The sequence below is a fragment of the Delphinus delphis genome, chromosome 18 (assembly GCF_949987515.2).
Source record: "Delphinus delphis chromosome 18, mDelDel1.2, whole genome shotgun sequence".
Lineage (NCBI taxonomy): Eukaryota > Metazoa > Chordata > Mammalia > Artiodactyla > Delphinidae > Delphinus > Delphinus delphis.
This window is the reverse complement of record NC_082700.1, coordinates 5,391,392-5,417,924: the sequence shown is the minus strand read 5'-3', so window position 1 is coordinate 5,417,924 and position 26,533 is coordinate 5,391,392. Positions and strand designations below refer to the sequence as shown.

Here is a 26,533-nt window from a genome sequence, read left to right as displayed (position 1 = left end):
GGGGGGTTGTGCGCCGGGTGCACGCTGCGCCTCGACGTCTCCAGCCATTGGTGTCTGTGTCATTACTAATAGAGTCTTGTAAACACTCGTTAATCACGTAAGGCCGCCGGCCGGGGCTCCGCACACCAGCCTGTGGCGGGTCTTCCCCTCCTCTGCAGCCTAGTGGGAAGGAGGTGGGAGGAAAGAAGGAAGAAAGAGAGAGAGGGAGGGAGGGAGGAAGGGAGGGAGGAGACAGGCCAGAGGGAGGGACCGCCTCAGAGGCAGAAGCGCCGCGAGGAGCCGGCGGAGCACCGCAGGCCGGGGCGCAGCCGCCCGCCGCTCCTACGCCCCCTCGCCCCTTCCCCAGCGCGGCCCCCGGCAGCCTCCCGCGTCCGTCCCCGGGCAGCATGGTGAGGTTTGCCGTCGGGCCCTCGCCACCATGTACGTGAGCTACCTCCTGGACAAGGACGTGAGCATGTATCCCAGCTCCGTGCGCCACTCCGGCGGCCTCAACCTGGCCCCGCAGAACTTCGTCAGCCCCCCGCAGTACCCGGACTACGGCAGCTACCATGTGGCGGCCGCCGCCGCCGCGAACTTGGACAGCGCGCAGTCCCCGGGACCGTCCTGGCCGCCCGCGTACGGCGCCCCGCTCCGCGAGGACTGGAACGGCTACGCGCCGGGGGGCGCGGCGGCCGCCGCCAACGCCGTGGCCCACGGCCTCAACGGGGGCTCCCCGGCCGCCGCCATGGGCTACAGCAGCCCCGCCGACTACCACCCGCACCACCACCCGCACCACCACCCGCACCACCCGGCCGCCGCGCCCTCCTGCGCCTCGGGCTTGCTGCAGACGCTCAACCCCGGCCCCCCCGGGCCCGCCGTCACCGCCGCCGCCGAGCAGCTGTCCCCCGGCGGCCAGCGGCGGAACCTGTGCGAGTGGATGCGGAAGCCCGCGCAGCCGTCGCTCGGCAGCCAAGGTAAGCGCGGCGGCGCCCTGCCGGCGGGCGCCCGGGGAAGGCGCGGCCTCGGCCTCTGGCTGCGGGGCGGCGAGTGCCCTGTGCGGACCGGCGTCCGGGGCGGTCTGGGGACTCCGCGCCAGGGGGGCGGGGCGGGGCGACAACGTCTGGGGGCTCCGGCCCCCCCGGTCCCCGGCCCTTGCGTCTGGGCTGGCTGGGGTCGGGAGTGACTATTGTGGTCTCGCGAGCAGTGTTCAGTGTAGGACAGAGAGGACGCTTCCTCTTTCCTCCCGTCCCTCATTCATAACGTCCTTAGACTCTTGGGAGAGTCCCGCGAAGGGCGGCGGAGCGCGGCTGCACGGGAGCGGGATCGCCCTCCTCACTTGCTGCCGCTCGCACTCGCTCGGTTCGCGGCTTCCCTGGAACGCCCCCGGGCCGGGCTCTAGACCGTCTGTGCACGCCGTCCTTGCCCGTCCGGGCCACCCGGGATGAGTGGTGGTCTGGGGACCAGGAGGGCGGCGAGGCTGCGCGTGGGACCAGATTTGCCCATTCGGGGCAACTCTGGGCATCGGAGCTCCAGCGCGTAGGGAGACCCGGCAAAGCTGCTGAAGCTGGAAAGAAGGTGTTGGCCCCAGGAGCTAAGTAGGGAAGGCGGGGGCGCCCGGGTCTTTGAACCTTTGATCTGCAAAGGGGTTATTTCAATCAAAAGCCGGAGGGCTGGGACAAGACACCCCGGGACTCCCCTCCTTTCTGCAGAGGGAGAAGGAGAGGAAGTCGTGGTGCAGATTCAGCCGCTGCTCCAGACACGGATCATTTCTCTGGAACCCTCCTTTGCAGGGTCTCCTCTCGTGTGTGTGTGTGTGTGTGTGTGTGTGTGTGTGTGTGTGTGTGTGTGTGTCGTAGGTTCCGGGTCTGCCCCTTCTGGTGTCGGAATGTGTGTCAGGGTGGGAAGGAAGTTCAGTAGGTGTGGTGAGAGAGTCCTGTTGGGTCCCTTTTACTCCACGAAGTCTCTCCCAGCCTTCTGCACTTCCGCTTTTTTCTCTTCCCTCCTTTCTGGCCCAGCCCGGCCCGCACGCAGGTTATGGACACTTTGCAGAAGTTTATAGCCAATTACAGCCGTATAAATCAGAGCAGCCGTTGGAGGCTGTCTCTGGGCCTCGGTTTTTACGTCACTGGGCACATGCCAGGACCGACCAGGTGGGAAATGCGGCGGCCCGGGGAGAAGGCCTCAGGGCAGACCTGGAACCTCGGCTGAGTCCCTTCCCCAAGAGGAGGCGCCCTCGCCTGCACAGAGCGCGCTCCAAGGAAGGCTCTTTGCCACAGAACCTGCCTGGGGCGCAGCCGGCGGGGCTGGGGCGGCCTAAGGGAGACCCTTGGCCAGTCCCGGGAGAGTGACCGCGGAGCAGGGGCGGGCGGGGGTGAGGAGAGGGAGGGGAGCCGCAGGAGCCCAGGCCGCGGGGTCAGCAGATGAGAGGCCGCTGTGAAGTCCCGCGCCGAGGTGGCAAGACCGCAGTCGGCGCCGGGCGCCCTTGTGATGCTAATGTGGGGAGACCGCGGCCCGCGGGCCGGAGCCCGACTCCTCTGCGGAGTGTCATCTGTCAAGGGGCGAGGGGGGGTGGTACTCCGCCCGGCCCGCTTTGATATACACCTTCCCAGCCCTGCCATTGTCTCTTTTAGGGCCCGGAAAGAGGGTGGTGACTTTCGCAGTCAATAATGAATTCTGACAAGTCCCTCTCATCTCTCCCCTCTTCTAGTCCCCGCCTTGGTTCCCAGAGGGTGCGGGGCGCCGCCAAGGCCCTTGGGGCGCTGGCCGCGGGGCGCACAGGGGTCCTGGTCACTGCGTCCCCCGGTCCCTCTGGGATACGGAAAAGGCAGCCCCCGAGCCAGAGCCGCTCCCAAGTACCTCAAGGCCACTATCGCTGCTGGAGAGTTCGGCTGGGAGAACTTTGCGCCCGGCTCTCCAGCCCTGGAGGTTGTCCTCTGTGGCTCCAACCTGGCTCCGGTGCCAGCCCCGCCTTATACTATCTGCGTGACCTAGTCTGATTCTCAGTTTGCTCCTCTGTACGAAGGGGCCACTACCGCTGGCAGCTCGAGTGGGTTGGAGGCGGCAGCGCAGGCTCCCGGGACGTGTCAGTTCCCTTTAATTTCTTCGCGGGCGCAGGGTCGGGGCTGCAGCGCGCATTCAAATGCTTCTGCTGGCCGTGTTGATGTTAATGCGCCTGGCGGGGAGGGGGATGAAAGCCCCGCCGCCATTTGCTCAGTAGTGGTAATTCAAACAGAATGCGGTTGTTATTAAGGCATTGAAAGGGCTTTTCTTTGATAAGATCGCCTTGTCCTGCATTGTTTGGGGCTGTGTTCTCCTTTCAGCGGCTTGGGGGAGCTCCCTCTGATCCGGCCTGTATCTTCCCAGGGCGCTTTTGTTGTGGTTTGCAAAGGGTTTTACCTGAACAAAGTCGGCCTGCGGGGCATTAAACACCTCCGAGCAACTCCCAGACCCTTTAGATCTAACTGTAGCACCGGGCACAGGGCGATTGAACCTGTTCTGCTGGGAGAAGACCCCGACCTGAGGCCAAGTGGGAGAGAACAGCTCCTGAGCGGGGCTGTGCCGAGGGCTGACCTGGGACAGACCTGGTGGAGACACCAGGCTCCGGCCTGCTCCGACTTGGTCACGCTGTTTGTCAAGGCCCTTCAGTAAAACAATCAATCCAAGGTTTAATATGTTGACTCAATCCAATGAGCATAGATCACTGGTCAGGATAGCCCTGGCAGGGTTTGCAGCAGAAATAAATGGAGGATTAAAAAAGAAAGAGTGCCAAATGCCAAGCCACGCTCGGCCAGGTATAGAGCGTCCCCAGAGAGAAGGATCATCTGCCTACCAGACCCCGGCTCAGAATTCCTTCCACCCGATAGATGGGGCGTGCGTGTGTGAGTGTGAGTGTGTGTGTTTCTGGTGACTTGAGGGAACACGTCAGCTACTGCACCCCCTTCCCACTTCTAATAAAACAAACAGAAAGTAACACCCCCCCCCCACCACGAACAACACATATTCACAATGCCGGCTGTTTTTAGGGTAGGTTTCTATCCCTGGTAGGCCTGAAAATCTGAATATTCCCAGGACTCTGGTGCCTCTGCCCGGCCCTCTTTTCCTCTGGGCCGCACCAGCCTCAGGTACTGTATTTGGTTTACAAAACCGGTGGTGGGGTTCTGCTATCTTCTGCGTATATGAGTTTAAAATTTTTCTTAATTTTCAAAAACTGCTTAACCCCAAGACCAGTTTAGTTGTCCCGAATAGCCCCATACCCTCCCCCCAGGACCCTCTGGGGGGGTCTTGTCAGACTCAGCAGGAACCAGCCAAACCGTGGCCCCCCAGGGCGGTGGAGGAAGAGAAATGGCTCTTGGATTAGGGAGGTTTGTCATTACCCATGACTGATGGGCTGCCTTGCAGTTCTCAGTGCTAACTTCGCCTTCCTCCACAGTGAAAACCAGGACGAAAGACAAATACCGAGTCGTGTACACGGACCACCAGCGTTTGGAGCTGGAGAAGGAGTTTCACTACAGTCGCTACATCACCATCCGGCGGAAAGCCGAGCTGGCCGCCACGCTGGGGCTCTCCGAGAGGCAGGTGGGAACCCTCCAGGGCCTGGTCACTACCTGGGGGAGTCCAGTGAAGAGGGTTAGAAGCCAGGCCCCAGGATCCACCTAGTTCTGTGGGCAGATTAAAGCAAGAAGATGGAGAGCATTTTCCTTCCAGATGCTTTTTATTAAGACTTTTCCCCCCTCTAGTTGTCTTCTTTTTTTAAAATATATATTGTTGAACTTTTTTTTTTCTATTTTGGGGGACCTGGGAGGTACAAGAAAAAACTGAGTATAGTCTAATCCAGAATTCTATTTGGGTCAATAAAGACTTAAAGGCTTACTCTCTCTGTACCCAGCACGGTACCTGGGCAAAAAAATTAATATAAGACCCCAATCCCTGCCCATGAAAACTAGAGGGTTGAGGCTTGCCTCCGGAACGCTCTGTGTGGTCTGGGAGAAAAAAAAAAAAAAAGTCAAATTCACAGTCAGGAAACCCCACATTAAAACTCATTCTCAGCCCCAAGGTGAGGAATATTACATTTCAGTTTAGCTTTGAGAGGCCAAAGGTTGTTATTTTGAAGTACCTCCAGCCCTGGCCTCCTCTTGCTTGGTGTGAAAAGGGCCTGGTGGTTTCTGTTTTCCTTGCTTCTGAGACTCTGAACTTTTCCAGTAAAGTTGTAGATAAAGGTTGCTTTGGAAAGAAACCTGGGGAAAGAGAAGGGAGGGGCAAGCTCTTCTCTTTCGAGTCTGAATTGGGCTTGGGAAGGGCTCCAACAAGCACCCCAGCGCGGGGCCATTACGGGATCGTCCATGGAAAGCTGTGTGAAGGGCTGGGATCCTTCAGGTCCAGAGGGCACTTGTTTGGCCAGAGAAGGGGACACTGGTGTTTGTGCCGAACACTGTCCCTTTTTTCCTTCGCAGCCGCTTCACCACCTTCTGTTTCTCTCCGCCTTTCCATTTCCAGGTTAAAATTTGGTTTCAGAACCGCAGAGCAAAGGAAAGGAAGATCAACAAGAAAAAGCTGCAGCAGCCGCCGTCGTCCCAGCCACAGGCTCCCCAACCGCAGCCAGGTCCCCTGAGAAGTGTCCCGGAGCCCCTGAGTCCCGTGTCTTCCCTGCAGGGCTCGGTGCCTGGCCCTGTCCCTGGGGTTCTGGGGCCGACTGGGGGGGTGTTAAACCCCACTGTCACCCAGTGACCCACAGTGGCCTGCGGTAGCAGAGCAATTCCAGGCTGAGCCATGAGGAGCATGGACTCTGCTAGAATCCTCAGGAAAGACCCCTCCCCTCCCACCCACGACCGTTCACCAACCGACCTAGCCCTCCAAGGAAACATGGGGGCCTGGGGGAAAGACAAGTGCGGTTGGAGGCCTCAAGGAAGACGTTCTCCCAGATTTTGACTTTTTCTGGTCTGACTCTTTCTGCCACTGAGGAGATGGGAAATGACCACTGGGGCTTCCTTTAGTACTGGCAGAAACGCTGCCTGGACTGGCTAAACAGACCAGCCTTTCAGCCCCTTCCTCAGCTCTTTGCCTTCAAAATCTGCAGGTTGCCTCTCTGGTTGGAGCTGACGGGGGAGAGGGACTTGGGGGACCGCCAGGGATGGAGTCAAGATGGCTGCTGTCCACTCACTGCCCTCCAAGGACCCGCTGGGCCCTCTTGCCTCAAGGGCAGGCAAGGTTCAGACCACAGAAGCTAGAGGCGGCTGAGATGGAAACCCGGACCCACTGAAGAGTGCAGAACCCCCAGGTCTTTGTCTTTCTTCTCTTCCCTTCCCAGGCCAGGAAAGGCTTGACTGGTGCATGTGCAGTGTGTGGTGTGAGGGGGAGGTTACTGGACTCCAGGGCTGACGAGGCGGCCCGAGACAGGGCCTTGTTTAGAAAGCCTGTCACCAGAGCTGCTCTGGGCTGAATGTATGTCAGTCCTATAAATGCCAGAGCCAGCCTGGACTTCCTGTGATTTTCACAATCTTGGGGCTGATGAAAAGGGGGAGTTTTTGTTGTTGTTGCTGCTGTTTGGGTTATTGGTCTGTGTAACATCCAAGCCAGCATTTTTAAAGCCTTCTGGATCCATGCAGAGAGAAGTGATACGGTGAAGGGAAGTGGGGGGGGGGGCGGTATTTGAACACAGTTGAATTTTTTTTTTCTAAAAAGAAAAAAAGAGATAAAGGAGCTTTCCAGATTTCAGATTCTGTCCTTATCACCTTCAGATTTTGTCTGCAATTATTATTAGTAGTAGTATTTTAAGTAATGAAATATCCTCTCTACTTGCCAGCTAGAATTAGGAAAATCAAGGAGGGGAGTGGAGAAGGTTATCTGGACAACCTCATTTTACCCCAGAGCGGCAGAAGCCTGAGGGAGCAGGTTCTGAGACCTACCCTGCCCCCAAGCCCGAGCCCAGCCTCGGATTGTGGAATGTGTGGTTCTCCTGGGGGTGCCTGTGGGCAAAATGCACAGCTGAGCGCTCAGCTGCTTCTCAGCTGGGGGAATGATGGGGAGTGAGGGTGAGAGAGCCCGCTCACAGCGTCGCATCGAGTCCACACTGAGGCAATCGCGCACACTCCCTTCATCGGTGACTTCCTTCTCCCCAGGATGCCCCCCCATCCAGCTAAACACAAGCATTCAAGTAAAAAATTTCGATTTTCTGTTTCCCCAAGGCAACGTTTCCACAAATGTAGACTCCAGTATATCGGTTTCCGTGAGCCCTTTCTGACTCCACCCCTTGCCTTGTCCTGCGCAGTTTCCCTTCCCCGCTCCTCCCTCCACCTCCCCCCCGCAGACAAGAATTCGAGACCCAGCAAAAGAAGATCTTTTTAGTGATGGTTGCTCGTTATCTGTCTGATCCGCTGGGGACGGGGCTGCTGCCCTTGAGGTTTCTGGCCCTGGAAGCCGCCGACCTGGGCGCTCTCGGTGGGGCCTTCGGAGAAGGGCTTTGTCCTCCGTTGCGGTCTTTCCCACAGGCAGCCTGGAGCCCTAATCAGCGCCTCCACCGAGGGAAGGGGTGCCCCGAGGGCTGGGCAGGATGAGCGGAGCTGCGAGGCAGAAATAGCCCCTGGAGCATCTCCCCGATTCCGCGGCCCTTCCAGGTGGCGCCTTTCACTCCGGGATTGGGAAAGGGCTCCGGGGCTGGGCCCGCGGCCCCCGAAGTCAGAGGGAGCGGGCCTGGCCCGCCTCTTGGGCAGGAGGCGGCCCGGCCGAGGCGGGAGACGCACCTGGGTCCGCGGAGCACCGGGAGGTCCCCCGGCGCCCGGCGCGGGGAGGGCGGCGCGGACCCCGCTCCCGGCCGCGCCCGCGTGCCCGACCCCGGGCCGCCGCCGAGGTTGCTATGCGTTGCTGTGAAACGCCTGTCAATAAACCCTGTTTGGACAGTGGAGCGAGAGCACAAGGGTTGTTTGCTTAGTGGTTAGAGGTTCAAAAGTCGGCATTGTCCCGCTGCAAGCGATTACAAGTTCTTCCCCTTCCCGGGGCTCGGCCCGAGAGCGCTGACGCCCGCGCGCGGCGCGCATCCGGGCGCGGAGGGGCGCTTGGCTGCTCTCGGACCTGCCAGGACCCTGCTCTGGGCGGCGAGCGGGCCGCCGGCCACCAGGCCGCGGAAAAGGCCAGGAATGAGGGCCCCCGCCGGCAAGTGAGGCCACCGCGCCTCCGACGCCAAGGCACCACCCCTGGAGCAAGCCCGGGGGAACGCGGGGACAGGGCGCGAGCGGGCGGCGCAGCCTGGAGAGGCTTAGGGAGGTCGGCGCCGGGACACCCGGGTTTATTTTTGACGACAAGACCTAGCGGCTCCGAGCGCCGCCCGCACCGTGCCGGGGGTCAAGGGGCCCCAACCCCTCGGGCCTCCAGGTGCCCTGTCCCGGGTTCGGGCCGCCAGGGGGCGCGCGCGAGTGCGCGCGCTGCTCGCTGCCTCTGGAGGAAAGGGACACAGTTGTGACCCAGCTGAGAGGTGCAAACTCCAGGGCGTCTCCGACTCCGCTGCTCCCAGACCCACGCGGCGAGCCTTCCCCGCCACGGTCCCGGGCCTGTTGAAACTAAGTACAAACTAGGTCAGGTGCAGAAGATTCTTGGATCTGGTGAATGTTTAAGAAAAACAAATTTGGGGGAGGGGAGCTATCCACTAAGTCTTTTGGGGGACTTCCCTGGTCGTCCAATGGTTAAGACCCCGCGCTTCCACTGCAGGGAGCGCGGGTTCGATCCTTGGTCTGGGAACGAAGATCCCGCACGCCGCAGGGCGCCCCCGAAAAAAAGGGGGGTCTTTTTGCACAAGACGTTTCTTTAAGAAAATTACAGAAATATGGGTACGATATTAATATAAGGAAAGAGTGTACCAGTATTGTGGAACTCATGTCAAGAAAGGGGATATATGGAGAGAAAACAGGCCTGGTCTTTTTTTTTTTCCTGTAAACAATTCATAACTTTATCATATCCATCTAATAAAGTTAACAAGATGGACTGCTAGTGAAAGCAATGACAGTTTCAATGAGTTTCACTTCTTTCTGATACTATCTAGTAGGAGGCCTCCGACTAGAAGGCCTCCTACTAGATAGTCAAGTATCTAGTCAAGAACACTAATCTTAAATAGAAATCTAAATATATAAACAGCAGTATTCTGGCTGTTGTCATTCACAACCACCCAGGAAAAGATAAGAGAAGGCAACAAGCAGAAATAAAGAAATCTCAGCTACAGAATCTTAAGAAGAGCTTATATGTTTTTAAGAGCACTATTTGCACCTTGTTTTAGAAATAGGCTGCTGTTTGTTAGTTTAAGGGCCTTGGGGAGATCACAACCTCGCAGCCACAACTTCCTCATTTGTAATATGACGATCAAATGAGGTAACGTAAGCAAATGCAAGTTACAGTGTACACTTATGATGAGACCCCAATAATGACATGAACTCCTCCTCCTTTTAACGATGAATCATCGTCTCTGAAGGGCTCAAGCGTGCTTAAAGTGAATTTTTGAACGAGGATAATTTCTCAAATCATTAGAGAATAACTCCTTCCAGAAGTTTTTCTAATGTATTCAGCTCTGCTTACTTTGTCAAAATAGCCTCAAGTCTGTTGTCTTCTGATTTCCAGTGCCTAGGTGTCTGCACAGAATCTCAAGTGGCAAAGCACTAACATTCCAGAGGAGAAGATGAGTTACTGCTCTGCATAGCTTACCTGCCCTTTTATCTCCCAGGAGAGATACTGTATCCCCAAACACTTCCAGTTGTATTAGGAGACTCAGATTAGTTGAGGTTGTAGTTGGGAACCTCATTATCAGTCAGGATCCTTTAACCCAAAGGAGGCAGAGAGGCAGATACTCTACCTAGATGGTATGATGAGTTTCTTTATTTTGAAACAATTTCCATTTCAACACCTCAATTCCGTACTCTTCCGGGGGCCGCCCCAAAAAGCTGCTGCGGATTGAATTCTTCAAGCCTGACTCTTCCCTCGAAGTCATTTTAACGCAAGCATTTTCTTCTAGCCCCCATAATTCTTCCCTTACATTAAAACTATAGCAGCAGATCTTGTGTTAAATTAGTTTTGCTTTGGAGGATAAAGAAAACATACCCAAATAACGTAGGTTACCTGGAAATTTTAAATTAACTTTTAAAGTATATTCTTAAATCCCATTTAGACTATACGATCTTCCAACCCCCATAATTCTCACATTTAGTCTTTTTTTTCTTTCTCTTTTTGCCTCGTCCTCTTCTTCAAGAGATGACTATGATTTTAGGAAACCAAGCAGGTTTTATTGATACCTGGGACAAGCCCAGGGATACTGGGCCAGAACAATCGCTAAATATTTTCTTTACTTAGCTACAAACCAGAGGGAATATATACTTCTTGTATCATTCATTTCTTGAAGGTTATGAAAATAGATCTAGGAAAACCCCCTCAAATTCCAAATAAGGAAAGTAGAATCTGTCAGTTCCAGAGATTATAGCAACATTTACCTTGACATTCTTCTTGGAGGTATCAGTTTAGAGAAGCTGGGGGCAAGTGTGTAGGTGACCTTTTGGGTCTGTGTCTCTAGTACCCAAACATTTAACAACAGCTTTTTCAAATTGCAATTTGTCACTAACCTCAGTTTATATGGATAATATCAACTAAGTTGCCAGAGGCCCAGAGTTAATGACCAGTTCGTTCTTTCTCCGGGATCTTGGTGATTCTCTGCTAGAGATCTAATCCGTAAACCATAACACAACCAGTTTTGATCTATGAAGAAGAGTTCCCTGGGATTCAGTGATGACCAAACTGTCCCTTTACACACACACACACACACACACGTGCTTAAAAAAATAATATATTCAGGTCATGTATTGGGTCTATGCCTCAAATAATTTTATTGGTAAGTAGGAACCTAGGCATTTCATGGCCCCCCCACCCTTTTTTTCACAATCAGTATCAGCACATCTTTTTTTTTTTTTCATTTCATGTCTTTTAATATTTGTGTTTTAATTTCTAGGAAAGAAATTATTTTCTAATTGTTCATTTGTTATCTCAGAACTTTCAGGACAGTCTGCTCTCATAACACTTTGTATCTGCAGTATGACAATAATAGGTTTTATACAAGTGGTAGTTGATAAATTCCTCTCCAACCTCAGGAAAGCAAATAATGAAAAACAAAGTAGGAGCTAAAGTCACCGCAGTATAAGCATACAATGGCTTGTTGGTGGCACTTAAATAATTTTAACTCACTGACATTTAGTAGAATCAGTGACAAAGATTAAGTACCTAAACCACAGATTAGGAGCTGTTAAAAATGGTGTCGCCAGGCTCTGTCTTTTATTCATGAAAGCCACAGTATATGTTCTTTCACTTTGTGTATCTAATATATTAAAAACAACCACAACAAAACTCAATGGATCTAGATTCTATTTTCAGCCCTCCCTCCGTTTTCTAGGCACACCTATGTTAGGGTGTATGTGCATTGCCAGAAGCAAACAGAAGAAAGACATACTTGAGCGAGAACCAGGGACCATTGTCCAATAAATAGCAATATAGAAGCATGCAGGAAGGACAAAAAGAGAGACTGCTCGTAAGGAATCCACACATATAAAAAAAAAATAATGTTCCCCCTCAAATCACTTTATTGAAATAATGCAAATTTCAGAAATCCAAATTCCTCTAGTTATTTTCATGTGTTCCTGTTGTAATTTTCATCGTGTCTATGAATTTCATATAACCATCTTTATACTTTTAGACATCTGTTAGTGATATATTGTTAAACACAACAGACCCTGATTCAGAGTGACAGGTCTTGGTCATGCTCTTCAGCCCACAGAAAACCAACAAGCAACATTTCTTCCTCATTTCTAGGGTTAGAGTCTTGAAATGCACCTACAGTGTTACGATAGCTGCTCTTGGGTGGACACGTGGCCAGGACGGAGAACCACAAGGCCAAATGACCACACAATCGGGCCGTCGCAAGCTGTTCAGGGAGCAGATTTTTAGATGGGCTTGGATTGCTGCACAAAGCTGGGCGCTACGTTCGCAAGTGTAAAGCCAGACAAAACAGACAGGCAGCAAACTGCTCCCTTGGCGGGAACTTTTAGTTTGCCGCCACCTCACACCTCTATCTCGGAGAAACTACTGCCTGGATTCGAGTCTTTGAATGTTTTAGACAGAAAAAATGAAAGCATGCTTTGCTCATGTCCAGACAGGCCGGTCGTCTACAACAGGGCTCGGGGGAGGGCAGTAGGCCTGGTATCGAGGCGTCTGTGCGCGGCCCCAGCCTGCAGCGAAGATGCCGCTCAGGTGGCAGCGGCCTCGCCCCTCCCCCTGCGGCCTGGCCCACGGATCAAAGGACCGGACTCTCGCCACGTCCCTCAGGACCCACCGCCCAAGCGCCACGAGCCGCAGGAGCGCGCCGCGGGCGCCGGGGCGCAGGGGTCGCGTCGCTCCCGGCCTCGGACGCCGCGCCGGCTCCTCGCCCGACGGGGAAAGGCCGCGCTTGTCTCCGGGCGGCCTGGCGCCTCCCGAGGTGGAAGCGCAGCGAGGCCTCCGTGGCAGCCGCGCCAACCTGGCGGGAAGCCCGGGGGGGCCGCCGCCGTCTGCGCCCCGGAAGTCGCGCCTCGAGATCACGGGCACGTTCCTTTTCCTCTTCGGAGCAGCTTGGTTTCCACAGCTGCTTTTGTCATCACGGTTAAACGTACTCTGAGTTTTTCAACGGCGTGCCCCGCTATGGGCGGCGGAGGTGCCGGGAACCGGGCCCCGGTGAGGAGCGCGGCGGCAGCTTCCACGTCGGGCTTGAGCGCCGCGGGCGGTGGCGGCGGCGGCCGCGGCCGCCGGGCGGGAGGGAGGGACTTGACTTTGAAGGGGAGGCGGGAGGTCGGCGCGCTCAGCCCCACTCTCTGCCGCCCCTCCCGCGGCCGAGCTTGCGCGAGGTGTCCGGCAGGCGGCGCTGCTGCTCCGGTGGAGCGGCTGGGTCCCCGACTGTCCGAGGACGGGAGAGCCGGAACCAGCGGGGCGGGGGGCGGGGAGCGGCAGGGGCAACCGGCGGAGGCGCCGCAGGAGCGGCCCCAGGGAGAGCCTGCGGCCCTCGGCTACTTCTCCCTCTTCCCCGCCGAGGGCGCAGGGCCGGGGTCCACGGCAGCAGGTGTCGCCTGGCCCAGCGGGTGCGAACAAGCCCACCCCTTTGCGCCTCTCCCGGCCGCGCTCTGGCACTTTCGACCTCAGCCTCCTCCCTCCATCGCCATCAGGCGCGGCCTAACCTGCGGAGAGGCCACGTCCCCCGGAGCCGGGGGCCCGGTGGGTGCCCACCGCCCTCGCACCTCGTGTCGCCGACAGACGTCTCCCTGGCCTGCCCCTCACCAGACTCCAGATGTCGTCCAGCTGAAACGATTAGTGGCGGTTTGAGGGCTGATCCCCAACCTGGGCCCAATTTGCGGGTGGGGGAGGGGAGAGGGCGGAATCACTCAATCTCGACTCACGGCTAAATAATTTACTCAAGGTTTTCTCTTCCTGCCAATTCCCTTCCCTGCACCCCTGCCCTTGGCTTCCTGCTTTGTGAAGCCCCAGGGAGAGAAGGGCCAAGTCTTAATAAAAGTTAATATTAATAGTGGTGGAGGCGCCGGCAGGTGCTTCTCCACACCTCATCTCCCCCTCTCGCCCCGCCCTCCTCCTCCAAGCCCGGCCCCCTCCTCTGGGGTTCCTTTGAATATTGGAGATGGGCCTTGCGCTTGGGGGGACCATTTCGGAAAAAAGGGCGCTGGAGTGAGAAGCCTCGGTCCACGTGTTCTGTAAACCACATCCTCCTGCAGTTGCCGTGAGCGCGGAAGGTGGCAAAGGTCGGGCGTGCACACGGTGCGCGGGTGCCGCTGCAGAGCACGGGGTCAGATAAGCGCGCAGGGGGAGTTGGCAGGTTGGACAGGAAAGATACCCGCAGGAAGGGGACGGGCTGAGCAAACTCGCGGGAGGCGGGGGTTGTGTTGGGGGGAGGGGCACAAAAATCAAAAAAGCAACAAACCAATACTGTAAAAAGAATACCTAGTAACGCCAAGGACCTGTTGCCAAGGACCTGTTTTCCTAACGCGGGGGCAAAGGACTCAAAGAGGTTGTCCTTCCCATAGCAAAGCCTGGTCTGGTTTAAGTTTTTATGAACGCACGTTGAGGCCTTCCACGGAACAATTCCTTCCAACAAGTTTGAACAATGCAGAGGGGTGGAAAAAGTTAAAATTTGCCCCTTCTTTCAATCCCATCCCTCTGGGGTACCAGTGTTAACACCCCGGTCCATATCATCCCAAGAATTTTTTGTGCTTAGGCAAACGTGTATCACTTATCTTGTTCTTCCTTTTGTCTCTCCTTAAAAAAGAATGAAGTCATACTTTTCGTTGTGACTTGCTTTTATCAGTTAACAATATATCATGGCCATTTCCCCAGGTCATTATATATAAATCCAACTGACTTTTTTTTTTAAATCCAACTGACTTATTAACGGCCACTGCATTTTATAAATTTGGGTATACCAGATTTTATTCGTTTACTCAACAATTTCTTTGAATGTTTATTATGTTCTAGGTGCTGGGAAAACAGCATTAAGATCACAGATAAAAATCCTTGTTCTTGGGAAGCTTACATTTTAGTGGGTAGAAACTGAAAAGACACATTTATTCAACTGCTTTTCTACTACTGATGGATTTTCACGTTGCTGTCAGCATTTTGCTATCATAAGTGGTCCAAAGGTAAGCATCGTTTTACATATATCCTTTTGTATCTTATTTTATTTTATTTTATTTTTGCGGTACGAGGGCCTTTCACTGTTGTGGCCTCTCCCGTTGCGGAGCACAGGCTCCGGATGCGCAGGCTCAGCGGCCATGGCTCACGGGCCTAGCCGCTCCGTGGCATGTGGGATCTTCCCGGACTGGGGCACGAACCTGTGTCCCCTGCCTCGGCAGGCGGACTCTCAACCACTGCGCCACCAGGGAAGCCCCTCTTTGTATTTGTAAAGGATAGATAACTCAAATAGGAAATCCTAGGTCAAAGAAAATGCTCAATTTAAAACTCTTTTTTCGCCTTTAAACTGTAATAAATATAGTCATTGCTTTCCAAAAAGGTTTAACAATTAGCAGTACCACACAGGTGCCTATAATGAGTTCCCCTTTCTCCATGGCCTCTTTGCACTAGAGGTTATTGCTTAAATTTTTGTTAATTTGATGGACAGAAAATGGTAACTAACTTAATTTTATGTTCCATGATGTACTAAGCAGGTTGAGCATATTTTCATATTTTTTGGCATTTGCATTTTTTGTGAGCTGCTTGAGTCTATTATTTTCTAGTAAACAGAAGGAAAGGAACCAGAGGGTTTACACATCCCAGGCCTTGTGCTTGATTCTTTAACTTATTTAATTCTTTGCAAAAACCAATATCTAACCCTATGAGACAGATTATGACCCATGCCTTTCTGATGTCGAACACCATGCTATTTCAACCGTGGTTGTGTCTGCTCTCTGAATGTCGTAGACTTTCTAAGTATAAAGGCAAAGTAAGAATTATAAGGAGAATAGTAGAGAGCTATCAGAACCGTCATCTTCAAAATTGAAAAGCAAATTAAAAATGACAAAAAAGCCTTTGCTACCAAAATGTCAGAGGATTATTTTCCTTAATATATAAAAAAATTCAATGTAAAATGACAGGACAAATACCAGACTTCTAATGAAATATCATCAAATAACATAACGCTTTTAAAAATCCAATACTCAATCCGGTGACGGATGACAAACAGGCCCCTCCTATACTGATGAAACTGTAAATTAATATATTTTTGAATGGCAATTTGGCAATATTTTAGAAGTCTTAAAATATACTCATTAAGTTTAGTAATTTCACATCTAGAACTAATCTAAGGAAATAATCAGAAGTAGGGAGTTGGAAATAAGTCTCTGATATTAATATTTTGGGTAACTAAGTTATGGTATACCCATTCAATAGAATATTACATAACCATTAAAGCTGCTATTTTCAGAGTGTTTGATGATCTGACGAATACTTATTCCTTTTGTCTTGTAAAGAATATATACAGTATGACGCAAAAGAATATACATGTACAGCATGATCTTTTGCATCTAGGTATCTATGTATTTATGTATCTAGGCTGAAAAATGGCCCTCTGAAAGACATCTATAGCCTAATCCCTGGAAGCTGTGACTGTTACCTTGCATGGCAGAAAAACCAAACAAGCCAAAAAAAGGGACATAAAAATCAAAACCAAACCAAAACACCAAAAAACAAAAAAGCAACAATCCCACCCCAAACTGTTGTTACAGATATGATTAAATTAAGGATCTTGAAATGGAGAGATTACCCTGGATTATTCATGTAGACCCTAAATGCTACCACAAGTGTCTTTATAAGAGAGAGGCAGAGGTAGATTTCACACACACACACACACACACACACACACACACACACACACACACACGGAAGTGATACGAAGGAGCAGTGAGAGATTTGATGTTGGCTGGAGTGATGCAGCCACAAGCCAAGAAGTGCCGGCAGCCACCAGAAGCTGGAAGAAGCAAGGATGAGATATTCTCCCACAGTCTCCAGTGTGGCTCTGCTCACATCCTGATTTCAGCCCAGTTTTGGACTCTGGCCTGAAAACTGTGAGAGAATGAATTTATTGTTTTAAGCCAGCAAATTTGTGGTAATTGGTGACAGCGCCCACAGGAAACTAATATGGTGGTGTTTCTATTGCTGTATAACAGCTCCACTCTCAGTGTCATACAACAAGCACGTCATTATGTCCATGGATTCTGTGGGTCAGGAGCCTGGACAGGGTACAAGAAGAATGACTTGTGTCCACTCCACAATGTCTGGACCCTCAGGAAGACTTGAGTGGCCAGGACAGAAATCATCTAGAGGTTTCTTTAGTTTTAATTTTAAAATTTTATTTCATTTAAAAATTTTATTTATTTTTTTGGCTGCACCTCACAGCTTGCGGGATCTTAGTTCCCCGACCAGAGATTGAACCTGGGCCACTGCAGTGAAAGCGCCAAGCCCTAGCCACTGACCGCCGGGGAGTTCCCTAGAGGTTTTTTAATTCACGTATCTGGTGCCTAGGCTGAAAGGAGCCCAAAGCTGGGATCATTGTGGCTTGTTAACCAGAGCTCCCCTTCGGTGTGGCTCGAGCCTGCTCCCAGCTTGGAGGCCTCAGGGTGGTCAGACTTTTACGTTGTGGTTCAGAGCTCCGCAGATCTGTGTTCCCAGTGAGCAGGCGGGAGGCTCTATGGCCTATTGTGGTCAGCCTCCAGAAGTCACCGTGTCATTTTTACCACCACTTTTAATCTATTGATTGAAGCATTTACAAACCCTCTCAGATTCAAGAGGAAGGGAATAAATCCACCTCTCCATGGGAGGAATGTCAAAGGATTTGCAGCCATATTTTAAAACTGCCACAGTTAGTTCCATGCCCACAAATTATTTACATTCTCCATGTCCAAGTTCTCTCCTCCTCAAGTTTTATGTTACTTACTAAGGCATTGGGCTTGGGCTTAGGTGACAGGGTCTCCTAATACAAATCAGGTCCAGGTGGATGTTAGGCACCTTGACTTAAGCTCTCTGGGTATGGTTCTGCTTGGTCTGTAAACTGATGAATTAAAGAGACAAGTTTTCTGCCACTCCTCCCCCAAATAAACCCAACATACAACAGTAGGACGAGTATAGGATGACTGCTAAGATACTCCTGTTCCAAAGCGGAGAAAACAGAAATGCATAGCAGTCATTGGTTTATATTAATTTTGAAATCCATCCCAGTATGTGATGTTCGCTTATTGATTAGGACTCTGTCCTGCCTCCTGGGAGTGACTGTCTGGGACTTTCCCCCCTGTCCTGTGGGTCTCTTTCTCCTCTCTCCTGTGGGTCCTTGTTCCCATTCTCTGAATCATCCTCCCTTTCCCCATAAAAAGTAGCCAATGATTGTAAATTTTTTCAGTCTGCCTTCTGCCTAAGTTTGGGCAGCCAGAGACCTCATTTCATTTTTTTGTTTGTTTTGTTTTTTAAAATATTTATTTATTTACTTATTCGTTTATTTATTTGGCTGTGCCGGGTCTTAGTTGCGGCATGCGGGATCCTCGTTACTGCGTGTGGGACCTTCGTTGTGGCATGCAGGATCTTTTAGTTGTGGCATGTGGAATCTTCAGTTGCAGCATGCAAAATCTTCAGTTGCAGCATGCGAACTCTTAGTTGCAGCACGCATGTGGGATCTAGTTCCCTGACCAAGGATCGAACCCAGGCCCCCTGCATTGGGAGCGCAGAGTCAGCCACTGGACTACAAGGGAAGTCCCTCATTTCATTTTGTACCACCTCTGTTCCTCTCTATTCAAGCTGATATAATTCCCTCAAAATCTCTGCGGATTTCTCATATCGCCATTTATAAAAAACGTGCTCCGTTAGATAAAGTCACCCACTGAGATTCCTCGTCTACCCTGAGCCCATGTGGCTGTCGTGCAGCAATGCCTTTAGAGCTTTAGAAGCCCTGCTGTTTAACAGAGGTCGCTTGTAAGGTTTTCCCTGCAATTCTTAGAAGGCAGAAGAGGTCCAGAATGTGCCGTCTCAACATGTGCCGCTTTGGCCTGGGCCGCAGGCAGCTGAGAGTCAGCAGATCCAGGGAGAGTTCTCTGTCCTTCCCTCTCCTGCCTAAAAGTAGGGCATAAAACTCCCTTTGTGAAGGTATCCTCCCTCTCCTGTACCGGGAAGTGGAGAGCAACTTCTGTCACTGGAGGTGGAGAGTCAGCACAACGATGAGCCTGCACAGACACACCTTTTACTAAAGTGACCGTCATCGGCCTTTCGTTTTCCTCATATATTTCCTAGCCGCTTCCCACATGTATCATTTCTCGAAGCCCAAACCTCCTTTCCTTTGTTAAAATGGTATACAAGGCCTTGAGTCTAGTTACTTCTTTGAGTTTCACTTCCTTTCTGTGAACTCCCATGCAGGTAAAATATTAATAAAATGTGTGTTCTTTTTCTCCTGTTCACCTGTCTCTTGTCAGTTAAATTGGAAGGCTCCCAGGTACTGAGCCTAAGAGGAAAAAAATTTTCCATCCTGACAAGGCCTTTTGTCTAGTTGAGTTTATGAAGCAGCACCTCTACCTTTCTTAAGTGCTAACAAAGGGCTTTAAAGTCACGCCCTTGGCTTCATTTTTATTCTGAAAACACTTTTCTTTTTTTTTTTTTTTCTTTTTACTGTGTCCTGGATTTGATCTTTGCTCAGAGAATCCTTTGCAGGCTAAGTTCCAGCTGAGCCCTCTACATTTCCTCTTAATCCTCACTGATAACTGAACGGTGTATTCTCTTCACCCTTTCACATCCTCTGTAGGTAGCTAGAACAAGTTGATGGCCCCTTTAATATCCCATCCAGAAATCTCCTCAGCCAGATTACTGAGTTTATTAAGTACCTTTCCTATTTTCCCTGGTATCCCAGGTGACAGCGTTGCCAAACGTTCTGCCAGTACCTAGCATGTATCTCCTTTCCTTCAGCATCCAATAACATTTTCCTCACTTTGTTCAAACCCTCACCATCAGCTTTCCCAATGCCTGCCTGACTTCTCCCTGCCAGCCAGTCCCCAAACAAACACCACATTTTAGGCATTTTGATGGCAACAGCCCATTTCCAGGCACCAAATTCTGTCCTGTCGTCTATGACTGTGTAGCAAACCACCTCAAACAACAGCTATTTCAATATGTTCATGGATTCTCTGGGGCGCAGGAGCTGTCTTTTCTCCACTGTCCGGAGCCTCAGCTGGGCAGTCCTGAATGGCTGGGGGCTTCTTCATTTACGTATCTGACCCCTCATTTGACGTGACTTAGCTGGAGCTGTTAACTGGAACCTCTGCATGTGGCTCGGGCCTCCTCACAGCTTGACAGCCTCAAGGTCATCAAACATCTTACGTGCTGGCTTCGGCCTCCAAGAGCATGTGTTCCCAGCAAGCAGTGAGGAGGCCACATGGCCTGTCATGACCCAACCACGTGCAGTTACTTCCTCCACATTATATTGGTCGAAGCAGCCACAAGCCCATCCGGATTCAAGGAGGGAGGACACCTATTCCACTTCTTGATGGGAAGACTGAAAATGTGGTCATGCTTTAGAATAGCCACATGCACACACCTGTGTTTATATGTATATGTGCACAGACTGCAGACTGAAAGGAATCATACCGAACTATGAGTGATTAAGACCACTGCTGTGGTGTTAGGAGCAATTTTGGTTTTGTTTTTTCCTTTTTCTTAGACTCTTCTGTATTTTTCAGATTTTCTATAATTATATTTATTTTGTGATAAGCAATTATTTTATGTTTTACTATTTTATTATAACAAATTTCAAGAACATTAAAAAGAAACATAGTATAAGGAACTCCCATCACCCAGTTTTAATAACGATCAACTCATAGCCAATTTTGCTTTGTTCACATCTCCCCAATATTCTGAAGAAAATGCAAAACATATAAATGCATCTCTAAATTTTTAGAATATATCTTTAAAAAATATGAATACTTTTATCTTTATCATACCTTAAAAATAGCACTTCTGCACAGCAAAGGAATCCATCAGCAAGATGAAAAGGCAACCTACTGAGTGGGAGGAAAGATTTGTAAACCATATATCTGGTAAGGGGTTAATATCCAAAAAATGTAATATACAACTCAATAGCAAGAAAACCCCATACAATCTGATTTTAAAAATTAGGCAAAGGATCTGAATACATATTTTTCCAGAGAAGACAGGCAGATGGCCAACAGGTACAAGAAAAGACGCTCTACATCATTAATCGTTAAGGAAGCCCAAACCACAATGAGATAATCACCTCACACCTGTCAGAATGGCTGTTATCAAGAAGACAAGAAATAACAAGTGTTGGTGAGGGTGTGGAGAAATGGGAACCCCCGTACACTGTTGGTGGGAATGTAAATTGGTGCAGCCACTATGGAAAAGAGTATGGAGGTTCCTCAAAAAATTAAAAATAGAACTACCACATGATCCAGCAATTCCACTTCCGGGTATTTAGCCAAAGAAATCAAAAACACTACCTTGAAAAGATACATGCACCCCCATGCTCACTGCAGCATTATTTACAATTTCCAAGATATAGGAGCAACCTAAGAGTCCATCAATGGATGAATGAATAAAGAAAATATGGTACATATATATAATGGAATATTATTTAGCCATGAAAAGAATTAAATATTGCCATTTGTGACAACATGGCTGGACCTTGCGGCATTATGCTAAGTGAAAAGGTCAGACAGAAAAAGACAAATACTGCATGATCTCTCTTACATGTGGAATCAAAAATAAAAAAGAACAAAAAACCAAACAGAGCTCACAGGTACAGAGAGCAGATTGGTGGTTGCCTGAAGTGGGGGTGGGGTGACAAAATGGGTGAAAGGAGTCAAAAGATACAAATTTCCAGCTGTAAACTGAATGTCATGGGGATGTAATGTACAGCGTGGTGATTACAGTCAATAACACTGCATATCTGAAAGTAGCTGGGAGAGTGGATCCTGAAAGATCTCATTACAAGAAAAACATTTTTTATAACTGCGTACGGTGATGGGTGTTAATTAGACTTATTGTGGTGATCATTTTGCAGTATATACAAACATTGAATTATCGTGTTGTACACCTGAAGCTGATACAATGTTATTTCAATTATACCTCAATTTTAAAAACAGCAGTTCTTTAATATCATCGAATATCTAGTCTGGGGCTTCCCTGGTGGCACAGTGGTTAAGGATCCACCTGCCAATGCCGGGCACATGGGCGCGAGCCCTGGTCCGGAAACATCCCACGTGCCGCGGAGCAGCTAAGCCCGTGCGCCACAACTACTGAGCCTGTGCTCTAGAGCCCGCGAGCCACAACTACTGAAGCCCACGCGCCTAGAGCCCATGCTCCGCAACAAGAGAAGCCACCCCAATGAGAAGCCCGCGCACCGCAACGAAGAGTAGCCCCCGCTTGCCGCAACTAGAGAAAGCCTGGGCACAGCAATTAAGACCCAATTCAGCCAAAAATAAATAAATACATTTATTTTAAAAAATTATCTAGTCTGTGTTCAAAGTTACAATTGTCTCATAAATGACACAAATGTCCTGTAAATGTTTTTATTTTATAGTTTTGTTTTTTAAAAATGAGGTACAACAAAAAGGTTCGCAAATTATGATCCATTGCTATATCTCTTACGGCTTCATTAATCTATAGTAGAGATTAACTCTTCAGTCTCTTGGGTTTTTTAATCTTACAATTTAGTTGTTGAAAAAAAACAGGTTTAGGGGACTTCCCTGCTGGTGCAGTGGTTAAGACTCTGTGCTCCCAATGCAGAGAGCCCAGGTTCCATCCCTGGTCAGGGAACTAGATCCCACATGCATGCCACAACTAAGAGTTTGCATGCCGCAACTAAGGAGCCTGCATGTCACAACTAAAACCTGGCTCAACCAAATAAAAACAAATAAATCAATATTAAAAAAAAGAAAACAGGTTTATTTGTCCCATGGAGAAGTCTATATTCTGGTTTGTTGATTATATCATCACAGTATATACTCATATTCATAAATATATAAATATCTTCTCCCTTTCTGAGATAAACGATAAATGGATGTATACTATACACACGAAGAGTTATTTTGAAAACATGATTGTAACTGTGGCTGAAAGGAGGAATCCAAGGAGGTCTCCTGAAATTTCGCCAGAAATTGTATTACAGAGGATCAGAGCATAAAAGTGGTAAATTAAATGAAAAGTATAAAGAAATCCATGGAGGATGCTGGCATCAGGGGAGGGAAAAGAAAAAAGGAATCAAATGCATTGGGAAATTATACTCTAACAATGAAAAACCAGTAAGAGGCATAAAGGACAGGATGGGAAGAAGGGAGATGCTAGTTGCACTGAATTCATTGATGCATTCATTCCTTCAATGAGTCATTCCCTATTTACTGAGCACCTGTCCAGCACAGAGCTATATTTTATGTATTGTAGCACTCATAAAACTATTAGAGGAAAGTCAAAATGGAAAAAGGAAGTATGTGGAAAAGAGACATGGAAACTCTCTATATAGTTTCCTGGATGTTTGTTTGGCTTAGCATGTCCCAGAATTAGTTCAGAAGCAGTGGGATGCAGTCGGCTTTCTCAGATGATGGACCTTTGTCAGGGTTGATATGAGAGGTGTGACATCCATGCCTGGCAACCCTCAGGGGCAGAGCCTTCAGTTTTAGGATTTGAAAACTGACATTTGCAATGAACAAATTTAAGAAATTTTTGCAAACTTTATTAATTTATTTAAAAAATATATCTATTTTTTCCCACCCAAATGTGACACAGTTATTGTGAAAAATACAAACCATCAGAAACATAAATTATTAAAAGTGAAGACACCAAACCACTAGTGTCTACTAAATTTTTCTAGATTCATATTATTCTTTTTCTCTACTTGCAAACATTTATAAGTTTCTGAACTTCTTGACACAGAATAATTTCTTCCTTGGAAACTAGCTAATGACAGCTAACATTTATTGAAAGAAGCTAAATAATTGGCCTCAGGTCACACAGCCAGTAAATGGTGGACCAAGGATTCAAACCCAGACAGTGCCGCTTTTAGGACACATGCCATGAGGGCTTTCTAGGGAAGTGATCTCCAATAGAGAGAGAATCCAAATCTCATATGCAATGTAAAATTTTTAGTAGCCATATTAAAAAGAAGTAAAAAGAAACAGCTGGAATTGATGTTAACATATTTTGTTTAACTCAATATATCCAAATGACTATCATTTTAACATGCAAACAAGATGAAAATTATTAATGAGATATTTAACACTGTTTCACACGAACTCTAAATTTAATGTGCGTTTTGCACCTCCAGCACGTATCAGTTTGGATTAGCCAGATTTCAACTGCTCAGCAGCCATGTGCAGCCAGTGGCTACTCTACTGGACAATGCGGGCTACGGAGTTTGAGTTGTTCATTCACAGGTGTTGCCTGTGGGCCCTCTATGTGTCATGCATCATGCTTGGTGCGTGGGAATCAGTGGTGAACGAAACACAGGGCTCACACTCTAGGGGAGGAAGCAGAGGAAAAGCAGTGAATAAATCAAGAAGTACACACCACAGGGAAGTCATGTGATTGCGATCATTGCTATGGAAAAAAGAGAAAGAGAGAGAGGGAGGGGGAGAGAGAGAGACAGAGGAAGGAAGGAAGCAAGGAAGGGAAAAGGAAGGAAGGAAGGAAGGAAGGAAGAACGGAGGAAGGGAGGGAGGAAGAGACATGTAACAAGTTACTAGGGGGCCTACTTTAGCTAGGGTGGCCAGGAGAGATGTTTTTGCAGAGGTGACATTGGAATAGAGACCTCGGTGACAAAAGGAGCAATAACGATGACAACAATAAAAGGCCAGTTCTTGCGGAAGGTGCTGCTCTGAGTGCTTTCCATACACTAACTCACTGTAGCTTCACAAAAACGGATTAGGCTGGGTCTATCATTCTCCCCATTTTCCAGATGAGGAGACCGAAGTGCAAGAGGTGAAATAAATGGCCCAAGTTTACACAGCAGCTGGGAAGGAGCCACTGAAGCAGACCTAAGGAAGAAGAGCTGTCCGGGCAGAAGAATTCACATGAAGCCTCAGGGGGACAGTAGCAGGCTGACCAATGGCCCCAGACATCGCCAGGTCCTAATCCTGGAACCTGTGGATGTTGCCCTGCAGGGCGAAGGGACTTTGCAGATGGGGAAGTTCATCCTGGCTCATCCGGTGGGCCCAGTGTCATCACGGGAGTGCTTATACGTGGGGGGAAGAGGGAGATCGGGCATCACATACGTGATCCCTGTGGAAGCAGAGGTTGCTGTGATGGGTGGAAGGGCAGGAACCAAGGAGTGCAGTCCCTGCCAACAGTTTAGACTTCGACCTTAGAAGCGTAAGACGATAAACTTGTGTCGTTCAAAGCCACTAAGTTTGTAGTAATTTGACGGCAGCGATAGGAGCCACCCGTGCGTCTTTTCTCTGTGCTCTTTCTGGCCTCCAGTTCTTCCTGGCTCTTCTCTCTGCAGAGAACTCCCTCCCTTGGTCCCCTCTCTCCAGCTAGCCTCCTTCAAACTCTGCTAAGATTCCCCGGAATCCCCCAGGCTTGGTGTCCCCTGCCTCTGTACTCCTTGAACACTTCGCGTCAATCTGTGTTCACGCACTAATCACACTGTACTATAATGTGCCCTTTCACTAGTCTGATTCTTGCTTTTGATTTGATGTTGGATTTCTTGAGAGTAGGGATCCTGTATTTTGCCTTTTTCTATCCCCAGTAATTGGCGCAGGGTCTGGTAAAACTGTAAGCAGTTCATCCAAGTTTATGGAATAAAAAACAACAATTAAACAGAAAACTGCAATAGGGAATCACACCATACAAAGTCCCATAATAAATGCGATTCGCTCCACAGTCCTGGGATTCTCCGGCCAGGGTCTAACAGGCACAAAAGAGTGGGACTGTGTCTTCCTGTCCCCACACCCTCACACCCCCGGAGCCGTCCCCTTCCCTCCCCAGGCAGTCTGACCTTGACCTGTCTGAGGCATCCTAAGTCCCACAGCTTCCCCAGTGCTGTGCACTCTGACCCCGGCCTATACTGGTTGTTGAGGCTAAGAGCTCAGCCAATGATGAATGAGGTGGAGAAGTGTTTAGGGCTTCTGAGGGCTGCCCCAGCTGTAACTTGATACATCTGTTGCACTTTCTGTAGGAAAAGCAACAATTTAGTCAATGTTCTTTTAAATCATGCCCATTTCTTCTAGACATAAAGTAAGGTTCAAATAAGAAAAAGATTTAAAAATCATCTGTAATCTCTCTACCCACAGTTAATCATTAATAACATTAAAAATAGTATTATTAATGTCAGAATGAGTACATTGCTAATTAATATATAGAATGAAGAACATAAAGTGAAATGTAGAAGAATACCCAGTTCCACTCCCCAGAGTTAACTACTATGAATATTTGGTTATACTTTTGTCTGGCCTTAAAAAAAATACCCAGTTCCACTCCCCAGAGTTAACTACTATGAATATTTGGTTATACTTTTGTCTAGCCTTAAAAAAAAAAAAACTATAAAGCAACTCAAAAAAAAAACAGCAACAGTATTGTAAACAAATAATAAAAATTCCACAAAACCTACTAAGATGAATTCCATTTCTTTTTAAAAAAATCTTAGTCTTGTTTTTACAAATGGCTAAACTACTCTAGTGGCTGACGTGCTTGTAATTGTACAGGAGCTGTATGGTCTCTCAAACCCTCTCAGATACTCAGTGTACAGGATTGAGGAGTACTCTCGCAATATGTGTTTGGTCACCCATCGAATACCTGCATTTTATAAATGGTGAAAAGAGCACAGCTGAAAATGAGCTCTTAACCTGCCTTTACTAGTTACTGGCTGAACTAAGTAAAGAAACCTGGAGTCTTGAGTTTCTATTTCTGGTCTCTGTTCCTCATCCCTGAGGAACTGACAGCTACGTGGCACCATAAGTGACAGCCTGGATAAATAAATAGTACGTGGGAAGTGCTTTTATTTAACCTCCAAGGTTAAATGAAGTTC

General features: G+C 49.2%; 1 protein-coding gene and 1 long non-coding RNA gene across 4 annotated transcripts; both read left to right on the top strand.

Moving 5' to 3' along the window:
- The first annotated feature begins 418 nt into the window (after positions 1-418).
- Positions 419-5,703, top strand: CDX2 (caudal type homeobox 2). Its single transcript, XM_059995606.1, has 3 exons — positions 419-953; positions 4,409-4,554; positions 5,473-5,703. The coding sequence occupies exons 1-3, from the start codon at positions 419-421 to the stop codon at positions 5,701-5,703; spliced, it is 912 nt and encodes a 303-aa protein (XP_059851589.1).
- A 7,040-nt stretch (positions 5,704-12,743) lies between these two features.
- On the top strand, positions 12,744-26,037 carry LOC132413743 (uncharacterized). 3 transcript variants are annotated; one of them, XR_009516802.1, is made up of 3 exons: positions 12,744-13,338; positions 14,506-14,669; positions 24,464-26,037. It is a non-coding gene; the product is annotated as an uncharacterized lncRNA (long non-coding RNA). The 3 variants fall into 3 exon arrangements; XR_009516804.1 differs by having other exon boundaries at positions 12,745-13,236; XR_009516803.1 differs by lacking the exon at positions 12,744-13,338 and adding an exon at positions 13,350-13,791.
- Positions 26,038-26,533: the final 496 nt, after the last annotated feature.